The 12,099-nt window shown below is 30.7% G+C and overlaps 1 protein-coding gene and 1 long non-coding RNA gene across 2 annotated transcripts; one reads left to right on the top strand and one right to left on the bottom strand.

Annotated features, from left to right (window-relative positions):
* The first annotated feature begins 5,353 nt into the window (after positions 1 to 5,353).
* Positions 5,354 to 6,739, top strand: LOC105122582 (uncharacterized). Its single transcript, XM_011021793.1, has 2 exons — positions 5,354 to 5,996; positions 6,358 to 6,739. The coding sequence occupies exons 1-2, from the start codon at positions 5,805 to 5,807 to the stop codon at positions 6,514 to 6,516; spliced, it is 351 nt and encodes a 116-aa protein (XP_011020095.1). The 5' UTR covers positions 5,354 to 5,804; the 3' UTR covers positions 6,517 to 6,739.
* Positions 6,740 to 6,846: 107 nt separating this feature from the next.
* Positions 6,847 to 11,229, bottom strand: LOC105122581 (uncharacterized). The gene is made up of 4 exons (XR_841714.1): positions 10,831 to 11,229; positions 10,544 to 10,744; positions 9,055 to 10,247; positions 6,847 to 7,451 (listed from the first exon to the last, which is right to left on the bottom strand). It is a non-coding gene; the product is annotated as an uncharacterized LOC105122581 (long non-coding RNA).
* Between the last annotated feature and the right edge of the window lie 870 nt (positions 11,230 to 12,099).

Below are 12,099 nucleotides of genomic sequence, written 5' to 3'. Positions count from 1 at the left end.
GTATATAGACTAAATAGATAAAATTAGGCTTAGAATTATGAGACAATAGGAAATTAAAATAAAGAGAACTGAAATTATAAAAAACAAGTAGAAAATACACAACTCCTTTTATATCCTGGATAATTTTTATTTTTGATTTAAAAATTAATTTTATTTACTTTTCAATCCTTGAATTTCTGATAAGGAAGAGAAAGTGGTTTGGAAATAATATAGAGATAAAAAAAGTGTTTTTATTTGAACATCCTTGGCAAATGAGAGTGGTTTAATTTTTTTTTTTTTTTAGTTTTTTGAGTGATTTTAAGATGTTTTAGAATTATTAGGGTTTGTTAGTGTTTTTGAGGTATTTTTATGTAAAAATAGTATTTTTTTACCATAAAATCTCTCTATTGATTTTTTCACAACTTCTAAATTTTAACAAACAACGGATCACCATTTTTTTTATATATAAAAAAGTAAGGGCAAAAGAAAGGAACAAAAATAGCTAAACATATGGCCCTCTCACCTAGGTTTTTTTAAAAAGTCCATGTTTATTGGGGTACTCAACTTGAGCTATTGAGTTTTTTATTTTATTTTAATTTAATTTTTACTTGTAATATTAAGTTTATATTGAATTTTTTTATTAGTTTTCTTCTTAAAATTTTATCCTTTAATATTTAATTAACTTTATATTTTTTTATATTTTTTTTATCATGTAATTGTTGAATCCAATGAAGTCTATATCATGGTTTATGGGTTTAATAAATTAACTTGAGTTGAATTGAATTAATCCAATATATTATTTTTTTAATATTAAAAAAAATAACATCTTTATTTTTTAAAAGAAAATCAAACTAGATTGTGTTTTTCAAAAGCATTTGAACTCGTTAAGTCAACTAAGTAATATTAAGATAATTTTCATAAAATTTAATTTAAATTTAATACTTATAGATTAAGTTTAATGGCAATGTTAAAATATTTTTTATAATTTAAGTATTTATTTTATGTTTTTTTTTGTTTGACTTGCACGGAGCACACGAAGTAACCTTGTCTTTGACTATGATACTATCTTTGACTATTATACTATTATACTAAAAAGATAAAGTTTCGAAGCAAATTAATGTATTTGTTTAATCACTTTGATAACGTGCGTTGTAACTTAGTTGATTAGCGTGGGAGATTGAGGTGAGAGGCTGCTGGTTTGAGTGCTGAGGCTGTCATTTTTTGCCATTTATTGATGGGCTTAGGTGCTAGGCCTAGCCGTTTTCCTTCCTTCTTTTTTTTTTTTGTGTCTTTTTAGCACTTTGAAAAAAAATTATTACATTCATTTACTTTTTAACTTTAACATTGTTTTAATTATTAAAAATCATTATTTTAATTTTAATAATTTGTTCCAATTATTATGTATCCAATATGAAGAAAATAGTAATAATAATAATAATCATGAAAATTCTATTAAAATCATTTTGTTATTCTTAATTTTTCTAAATAAATTTTGAACAATATTTTATTTTATTTATGATATTTGTAGCTGTCAATCATAAAATGTTTTTTTTAATTAAGATTCAATTGAAAAATTCCTGAACTCCGAATATTTTATTTCATTAAAAAACATTTCCCCCCTCAGAACGCCGGGGACATACAAACTAGTATTTTCCACAATCATTTTTCTCCTCTTACAAAAGGCCACGTTGCATTAGCTTTTGCCAACATCTTAGCAATTCTTCTCAAAGGCTTGAGGAGCCCCAAACTTCTTTTAGTCGAGGAACGAAACGAACGGGACGCTTTGAGAATGTATTTGGTATTATGGTAATTTTTATGATTATAATTTAAAAAATTATTTTATAAAAATTTTTTTAGTTGGGTTGATTTGATATTTATATATATTTAGTTAAAATTATAATTATAATTAATATTTAATAAAAAGTAGTTTAATATGTATGGTAAAAATATTTTTTAAATTGAAGTTATAAAACAAGTAATATATATATATATATAATTTTAAATTTAAATATTGTAAATTTAATCACTATTATTATATTATGAAATAAATAATAATTTATATAAAATATTTTTTATTATTTCATTAAATCATCTACAATTCCATAACGTATAAAATTCATCCTATAAAAACTACAGTTTTCATTATTTTTTGAGCTTACAATAAAATTAGATGAAATATTATCAGAAATAAAATTAAGATTACAGTGCAGGCGAGAGCTACTTCGACAAAACCTATGTTTTAAACATGAAATGCAGTGGGTACCACCAAAAATAAATTATGTTTTTAACTTTATCATACATTTATTTTGTTTTGTTGTGGTTGCTTCAAACACAGAAGCAATCATGCAAACAAATAGACTTTATAGCTTTTTGAAACGAGGGTTAGATTTTAAAAAAAATAATTTTTTTTAAAATTAATTTTTTTAAATAGTTTGGATTGTTTTTATATATTGCTTTAAAAAATAAAAAAATTATTTTAATATATTTTAAAATAAAAAATATTTTAAAAATAATTACAACTACAAACTCAAATAATATATCAAGTTGAACACGTGAAGAGAGCGTATTTGTGCACAACCTCATACATAATAAATTATAAATGAGGTAATTAAATCGTTCTGGTATTTTAAAAATTAATTAATCACTTCTTCGACCAGCAAAGGCTCGACTTAATTTAATATTATTTTATTTTAAAATATCTTTTCATCTTATTAACATTTCCATATTATCTGATTTTTTAAATAAAAAACAAAACAAATTGAAAGTGAACATAAAATGACTGAAGAAATAATCATGAATAAATTTAAAAGCATAGGGGCTGATTATTTATTTTTCAAAACTAAAAAGACTACTTGATTTGTTTTATTAAAGTAAAGGGTGTAACATATACTTTGTTCAACGTCAGATAAATGAGACCAGGTCTCTCATATTCAAGGGGACGAGTGATCTTTGGTTTATATACACAAACACACGAACCAATGGCGGATCTTGAACAAGATTTTAGAAAAAAACAAGAATATAACTAAAATTATATCAACTTTGGACATTAAATTTGATTCCTTCACAACTAATATGTTTGCCATGTATCTATATATATGCACATAGAGAGACTTTTTAGCTTTAAAAAGAAAGAGAAAAAAGGGAAATCAAGTATCCAAGTGCAAGGAAATTTTGAGAAACAAGGACTGAATTGAATAGTTTTAAAAAGTACAAAGACTTAAATGCATATATTATTGGCAAAAATTGAAAACCTAGGGGAGGCTACTGCCTTCCTGTTTCTGAGAGGGTCCACCGCTGACAGAAACACATTAAGTGAGGTAACAATTATCTGGCTAAAGATCTATTGCTACATATGCTAATCTAGCTTATTCAGGGATAAAATTAATATATTAAATAATTAGTTAATTTTTTAGTTTAAATAATTTAATTTTCCTAGTCTACATATTTGATTGTTTGATATGAAAAACCTAGAAAGTTGATAGTAGTGGGCTATATCTACCAAGCATGAGCAGGGTAGCAACAGATGATGTTTGATAAGTCATAATAAATAACATTTATAAAATATCTTTTTTAATAGATATAAAAACTTTTTAAGAATAAAGTTAATAAATTTATATATAAAAAAAAGTAATTAGAGTGTTGGCGCCTGTACCCTTATCTCTTACTAGGTGTAGCATGCCTAGCAAGGTCATGCCTAATAAGCAAGGATGAGCATAACAACACGTCTAGTATGAGCTTGGGTAATTATGCTCGAGTTCATGTATTTTAGTTGCAATTGGGCTAGGGTATGGTAGCTCGGGTCTAAAAATATATCTTTTTAGTGTTTTAGGTGATTGTTTGAGCTTATTTGAAGGGTTTTTATATCAATTTTATTTGTATCCATCACTAATAAGATCAATTTTGTAGATTGAGTGTTGTTTTTTCCCTTTATTTTTTTAATGGTTAAAATCTTAAATGCTTCCTATGCATATTAAACAGATTTTAAGAATATAAGATGATCAATGGTATTGTGCAAAACTAGATCTCTTCATGTATCATAAAGGGACTGGGTTCAATTTAGACGTACTGACTTTCCTTTTATGAAACCTATTATTAAGGTTATAAGGTTGAAATTTTATATAGAGGATGTTTAAAAATTTTCCATCTTATACATCACTTCTTAATTAGTGGGTAGGGGCAATTATTTGTTAATTATATTAAAAATAGACTTATCAGTTTAAAGTTGGAATTTTAAAGCCATTAGTAGTTGAGATTTATAATTATGTAATATAAGGATGTATCTTTAAGAAATTACACTTTTAATTCATGCATAAATTAATTTAAAAATTCCTAGTTATGGTCTTTAATGGACTGCAATATAATTTTAAGTGTGGCGATGATTCGTTAATGTTATAAAATCTTTTTTTACAATAATTTTTTATTCATTCTAGTTACACAAGAAAAAAAAATGGTGATATTTAATGACAGATTGATTTCTATAACCTTTAGACAACATTGTAGGCTATGAATAAACTTTATATCAGATTATTATTATTATTATTTTCTTTTCTCATAGTAGCATATGGAATTAATTTATAAATTTTATTTTTATTATTTCAATTATAGCCTAAGACTTGTTTGGGTTTAGTCAATAATTTGTTTTCAGCTAAGATTCAATGCTTATTTGAATCAAGGCTGAGCTTACTAGTATAGATTTTGAGTTAGTTTTATAAGTGAATCTATTCAGCCCATTAAAGATAGATATATTAAGGTTAATTTATCAGAAGTACTTAAATTCTTGTAAGTCTAAGTTTTGACAACATTTTGATCAATAATACTTCTTAAATTTTCAGTTTAAAATGTAAGGACAATTCTTATATTTTGTTGTTCTACTTAAATTCTTGTAAGTCTAAGTTTTGATAACATTTTGATCAATAATACTTCTTAACTTTTCAGTTTAAAATGTGAGGGCAATTCTTATATTTTTTTATTTTTAAATAAATTGAATTTAATTTATCAAAGACTAATTGGTTTCGTGACATTATTCGATTTTATTTCAATAATAATGGTTTATTGAAACAAGTTTTTATTGTATCATATTTCTATCATATTTTTTTTGGTTTTTTAAAATTAAATTTAAATCTTAATTATTGGTTTCATGATCATATAATTAGATTTGTATCATTACATATAATTTTTTATGTTAAAATTGAATTTTAATTTCTCCCACGACAAAACATAAATAGGTTGGTGAATGTGTGTGTGTGTGTGTGGAGAGAGAGAGAGAGATGACAAGCAAATATTAGCAAAAGTAGTTCCCTAGAGGCAGAAAGAAAAATACAGCAAATTCATGATTCATGTTGATATGCCTTGTAAAGATGGTGCGTAGGGGAGAGAGTAGCAAATACAGCAAAAGGATGATGACATGACCACATCGAGTCCTTAATGGTGAGGACAAAACATGGATTAATGGTTCAAACACACTTGGTTTTGTTTGACATTGAACACACTCATGAAAGGAATTCCTTGCTTTACCAGCCTTCAAAAAAAAAAACACCATGATTCCACTGTCAAATCCTACAGGGGAAAATGGTGTAAATTTGGGTGATAATAGCATCAAGGAGAGGCTGCAAAGTTCGTCCTGGCATGGTCTCTGGTATTTTTCAATCTCACAAGCAACAGAATCACAGGCATGGGCTCAAACATGTCCCCCCTGCCCCTCTACCAATAATTGACTCTCTCTCTATCTCTTGGCACTGCCTTCTGTGCTCTTCTGTGTATATTTATTTGCTCTTCCACAACTTTCTTTCATCCTGGAGATAACGCAAAAGTCCTTAGCAAGAATAATGAAACTTTTAAATCTTATCTTGTTGGTGATGCTTACAACTGCTTTTTATTTCTTTTCCCAGAACATCAGTTCTTCTTCTTCCCCTTCCATGTTTTTCCTCACAGGAAGGAGATCCATGGGAGAACAGAGATCCATGAGCGAACAGAGGATGTCATCGGTCACCTTCAGAGATGAGCATGAGAATACCAAGGTAGGATCTGAAGCTTGATTGAATTTCCCTTTTTGCTTCGAAATACAACATTGCAGAAATCTTCTTCTGATTGCACACGTTGCCATCATTTGCTCTGTATACGTGCCAAACTTGTGTCCGTATGTTCTCTAGGTATTCAAACTTCACCATGTTGTGCCTAACAGTAGTGTCCACGTTCTGATCCTTAGCTTGAGCGTGCCTGGAAGCAACAAAACTAACGGTTTGGTGATTGAAATACCTTGTCCGTCCAACTTTACATGGAGATCTTGAACAATCACAATAGCTTTAGACACTTGTTTTTCTCCGTTCCATTTCTAAATTGATATTCCAAAAGTAACAAGTACGGATGTGCGGATTGCAGGTTCTTGATGAAAAGACTGAGCAAGCAACAATCAAGGAAGATTCTAGGCAACCGGCGTATCCAAGCAGCAGTGATAATTTAGATGATCTTGTTTACCACGTTGATTACCATGGCGTGACAACTCATCCAACTCCAACTCCAAAGCATCCCAAACCCTAAAATATCTTTCTTTAAGATTTCAGATGAAGAAATGCTGCATTCATGTACTTCATTTTTAATCAACTAGTTGACGATGTATTAATTATACCAAGACAATTAGGATGAATATATATTTCTGCTGGCAGTATATGAGCGGCATTTGTGTTTTCTCAAGGTTTTACTAATCAAATTGTACTTGTAGCATATAAACAGACTAAAAAAGTGACAGACATTATTTTGTCAACAGGCTTTACTGATCAATTATACCTGTGATTTGTTTTAATAAATGCAATAAACCAATTGCTGGTATGGGCTGCCCTCCGAATCTGATAGGGCAGAACACTTTCGGGGAAAAAACATGATAATCTAAATCTAATTTGGAGGAAAGAGATACATTACAATGTAGCGAGCGCATTCCATTCATATATGGCTTTCTTGTACTTCTCGAATAGTAGTTTGCAGCTATCAATCACATCCTCAAATAACACTTCATGACAGAACTTAGATTTAACTTGAGCACTTGAAGGAAATAAATTATGAAATTCGTAGAAAGCTAAATTCCAATCATGTTCTTGAATGGTTTCTGTCTTCTAATAGAGAAGCCTGAGCCACCTCTTCCGATGAAAAGGATCCTTGTTCGTTTCAATAGCTACTTCCACACAACTGAATACTTCCAAGAACCTCGATGCCTTAATAAATTGATCAATAATATTGTTGAATGTGGTTTTCTGGTCCAAATTAAGCCGATCATTGGCTTCCAAAGGCAAAAATGAGCACCAACTAAGGAAGCTTTCCGCGAGGTAGAATCAGAAGCCCCAATTACTTCAATCATTACATGCAATAAAGTCACAGGCATCAGATCCAGAATTCCAGACAATGGCTCAAATGAAGCACGATGCAGCTGTTTTTGGGTCCGGTACCAGCAAAGGAGTGCAACATGCGCAAAGCCCTCCCACCTGCGATTAAGTGAAATACAGCAAAGGACACATGAGAAATGGTCTTCAAGATAGCCATAAATCTTAATTTCATCAAAGATTCCAATTTTGATAAGATCCTATAATCATGTCCTCCCATGCCATTTTGGAAACATGGAACATAAAATTTAGTCAATTAGAACATTCATATATAATAACTATGCAAGAGCTTGAAATTCCATGATTCAATTCATCTAAACTCCACTGAAGCAACGCCAAATAGAATATCCATCCTAGTTTTTGATGAGTTTGGCATGCCATAAACATTTCATTAGTGAACAGCATCAGGCAGGAATACTAACGCATAAAAGACCACCAGATTTTATCTGTCCTCGTTTCAGTTTTTCCTTGAGCAGTAAAAAATATAACACAATCTAAACATTAATAAGAAATTTTAACCACATATATAGTTTTGAAACAATTTAATCATTCAAAATGTTCTTGTACATCAGTTTCAAACATTATCATTTAGATAATCCTTGGCACAAGCCTTACTGTGCGCCCTATATATATTTTAAAGACATGTCCATGAGTTAGCTTTTCCAGAGACATTAGCCCAAAACTATGTCTCTGTCTCAGAGACAAAATGTCTTCATTAAATAATTTTGTCAATAGCATGGGCCAGTCCACATGGGCTGCTGAGTTTCCAGCTTTGTAAACAACATCAATTGAATCAGTCAAAAAACTTTTCAATCTAGACTAAAGAAATCCATATGATGAGAAATGGCATTGATAAAATCTTAGGTACATCAACTACCGCAAACACAAAAGGAACTTTTTTGGTGATTATTTTTCAAAGAATTTATTGGAGAAAAAAGTGACTATGATTGCAAGTTATTTTCCTTAGAAGACAATAACTAGAAAATCAAAGCAAAAGGGCCTCCTAACCTGAGAAAAAAAAACCTCCTAAATACGTCTGAAGCAAAAGTCCTTAAAAGAGAACAAAAGGTGAAAAAACAATCATATTGCAAATAACTGCCTTGATAAGGACTGGTTATTTAAATTCAGCTACCCAAAGATTTCCATATCACAGCAAATATAGTGAACTTCAATAGACTCCTTATCCTTAAACAACTAGTACTCTCTTCTCCCAAAACCAACAGGATTCATGAAAACTCCTAATGAAGCCATATTTCTTGAGTGCATTGGCCATTCACAGGCCATCACAGAAGTTACCTAGAATCCAACCCATAAATTGAATGCCCCAACAAAGTAATTAATTATTCTGTTTTGAGGAAACGGATATTAGCTAGCTCCAACGGATAAATGGCCCTTGGCAGATATTGTCAGTCAGAGGTAACTGCTGGGGGACATGTAGGTGAGGATAAACTTGAATATTATCAACCGAAAAAATCAGTAGTTCATTGACTGGTCATACGTGTATCTGTCTTCTAGGGGAGAGGTGCAAGGGATTAATGTCATCCTGCTGTGAGCAAGTGCATGCGTAATAAACCCCACCTCATTAATTTCATAAATCAACCAAATTAGAGACGAAAAACAAATTTGCTAAGCAAACATAATTTTTCAACATGTAAGACCGAACAAATCTATTGCAGAGAAAAGTAAAGGATGAACTTTTACTTACTCAAAAGGAGGTTCCACCTCAATACCAGATGTGACGTAAGGAAAATCTAGCTAAATCACTAGACCCAACGTCATGTGTACATGCCTCGTGAGGAAAGCCTCTTGGAATATACAAAATGCCACCTTCCCTCAACAGGAGCTTTCTATGTCCAGCCAAAGAATTTTCTTCCGCAAAACATTCTTCTCTATCAAGAGGATCATACAAACGAGGTAACAGCAAATTTGGTTGTGAATAGATTGTCCATTGCTTGGTTCCAAAGAGTTGGCATACAAACACACAATCGTCATCACAGTGACTATCCCATCCCTGAGAATTAGGTGGTGTCCAGTATATACTTGTAACCATCTGCAAGAGCTGCAATACTTGTAAGCCAAAACTCAGAGCTATTGTATGGTCCTCTTTAAATGCTTCTTCACATTTCATAATATCCATAGCATTGAAAGCATGTTTCCTAAAGCAGGATGGATCAAATTTCTTTTGAAAGAAATGCACCTCTTTCTTTGAAGGGTGCTCTGTTCTTACTACTCATATGTCCTCCTGGTTGATTATAGGACAACCCAATTAACTTCTCACCTCCTCCAGGAAACTTAAGATGTTCAGTTCATCTGAAGCAATAGGTACACATGAAACTAAACTTTGAAGTACATATGAAACAAAGGTAGGAGATGCTTCTTTCAGTTTAGCGATTGTGCAATTGAACTAAAAATGTCATCTTCCTCAATTAAGGACACTGACAGCCTTCTTACATGAGAAGGAGAGGCTCACAGTGATGTAACACGAAATTTTCAAAACTTAGCTCTCTTCAACCAAAGATCTTTCTTTCAACTAACACAGATGGCAAAGGAATCACAAGTTCACTGGTATTAATAGAGAAGTTAAAAATACTTTCTGCCAGATTGTTAACTGTAACATTGCCCAAATTTAAATCCCTCTCTTGAAAGGACATCCAAGCATTGCCAAGTAACATCTGATTGTGCACTTTTTCCCACAAACTTTTCATAGAATCCAAGAATTTTTCAGACAGCTTCGATGGGATCTTTTCCAAGTGCTCAATGTTGCAAGTATTAATGAAAGTAATAGCAGTATGAAGAAGTGACACTGAATGTTCCATCTTCTTTAAAAGTTATCCTGGCACAGGCAATACTACTCCCATTTTCATTATATAAAGAAACCTTTATCGAAGATACAGGAACCTGAAGAAATCCAAAACTAATGGATGTTAAGTCAATATACAAATGGAAACATTTACATTTTCAGCACTACTTAAAATCACAAAAACAATAAAGTCCAAATTCCTTTTTTTTAGAAAAATAAAACCTTTTAAGCAAATGAGATATACCATTTTCTTTCCATCATAAATGGAAATTGGGATACTTTAAATCAATCAAGAAAACCAAACTTCATATGAAACCAAACCCTTTGAAAAGAAATGAAGACCATAGTTAAAAATAATCACACAAGCCTTTCTAAAGCTGAGAACTTCAATAACCTTTGTCTTCCAATCAAAGTAGTGGACAAGTCCAAAAGGGCATCACAAGCAGCCACTGAAAGTTTCCTTTTTCTAATCACTATCATCAAGATCAAACCTTTCACTGTCCCCATATCCAAAGCAACCAGTTCATTCATTTCCATTGACACCAGCGAAGCCAACCCAACAATTTCCGCACTTCGACACGCAATTGCTGCACACCTGAAACAATTATTTCCAAGAATCAGCAACGCCCACCAACTGCTCCATAAAGTAAGCCAAATTAAAAGGAGAGAGGAAATAATTACTTGGAGTTCATGAGGATAGGAAACAAGGAGAGGACTGAAATGGGAAATGTTTGGTTGTTTGGAAGGAGAGAGTGGTGTAGTTTGGTTAAGAGTGTATTGATTAGGATTTCGAAATTATTACTGGGTGTGTTGTTTTGAGTGTTGGCGGGTTGGGTTGTTGCAGCTAGTAAGAGAGGGAATACGGTGGTAGTGCTGTTAAGGGAGAGAAGCGGAAGCGGAAGCGGTTATTGGTTTTCTCGTTTCTCTTTTGCGGGCTCTCTTCTTGCTGCTTTCTTGGTGCTCCTCCATTTTCATCTTTCAGTTGCTACAGAAGCAACTTCTCTTATTAGTTCTCTGTTTGTTGCGTGCGTGTTTAGTGGTTTGGTGCTTGGAGGTGTAAAAACCAGTGAAGAGAGAAGTCTTAAGAAGGAAAGGGAGTAAATTATAAATTAATATCAATAACTAATTATTTACTTCTTAAATTTAAATTTATTTGTAACATAATCGTCTAATTTATTTAGTTTACAGAAATAGAAAAAAGAAGAAAAAAAAACAGAAATAATGTGGAAACATTAATGAAAAAAAAAAGATAGTTTTTCTACAATAAAATTATATAAAATTAAACATAATTAGCTTTCTCTAACAGTATATTAGCTTTTTTCAAATAAATTAAACATTTATTAATTTTTTATAGTGAGTTTTTTTATGAAAGCACGTCTACTAGTGTATTAGCTTTTTCTTTAAAAATGAGATGTAAGCCTTTGGAAATGAAAAGTTACTTATTTTACTTAAAAGACAAAAATAACATTAAAAAGCATTGCATCACAAAAACATCAATATTGCAAATTTTATTTTAATACATAGTTTTATAAAAAAAATAGTTCCACATGTTCTTATATTTTATATTTTATATGTCATGTTCAATGTATTTTTATATGTTTAATTATATCCAATATATTAAAAACTTGATGTGTCTCCAATCTATTTTTTCTAGGTTTGATTTGCACATGAAAACATTTAGATTTTATAGGTTCAAAATACCTTTCAAGAGTTTATACTTTGAATTTGAAGAAAAAAGGCTTTGTGAACATCTAAATTAGCCTTTTTGACTAGATAAGATTTGCATCAATATGATATTTAGGTCAGAAGTTCCAAAGAAATAATGGGTATTTATCCTTCTAAATATAAAAATATAATAAAATAAAAATGATCATTGACACATATCAAAGTTTTAACGGGTCAAGAGATACAATTCAAGCTTTAATTTCTTTTTAATGCATTTTCCCCTCA

The sequence above is a fragment of the Populus euphratica genome, unplaced genomic scaffold (genome assembly GCF_000495115.2).
Source record: "Populus euphratica unplaced genomic scaffold, PopEup_1.0 scaffold20.1, whole genome shotgun sequence".
Taxonomy (NCBI): Eukaryota; Viridiplantae; Streptophyta; class Magnoliopsida; order Malpighiales; family Salicaceae; genus Populus; species Populus euphratica.
Note: the sequence above shows the minus strand (reverse complement) of the source record. Positions and strands in the feature narration are given on the sequence as shown.

Bases quoted from the DNA above. Each gene is read 5' to 3' on its own strand.
- LOC105122582 (XM_011021793.1), top strand. From the start codon at position 5,805: ATGAAACTTTTAAATCTTATCTTGTTGGTGATGCTTACAACTGCTTTT. The intron at 5,997-6,357 runs GTAGGATCTGAA...TGCGGATTGCAG, and splicing joins ATGAGCATGAGAATACCAAG to GTTCTTGATGAAAAGACTGA.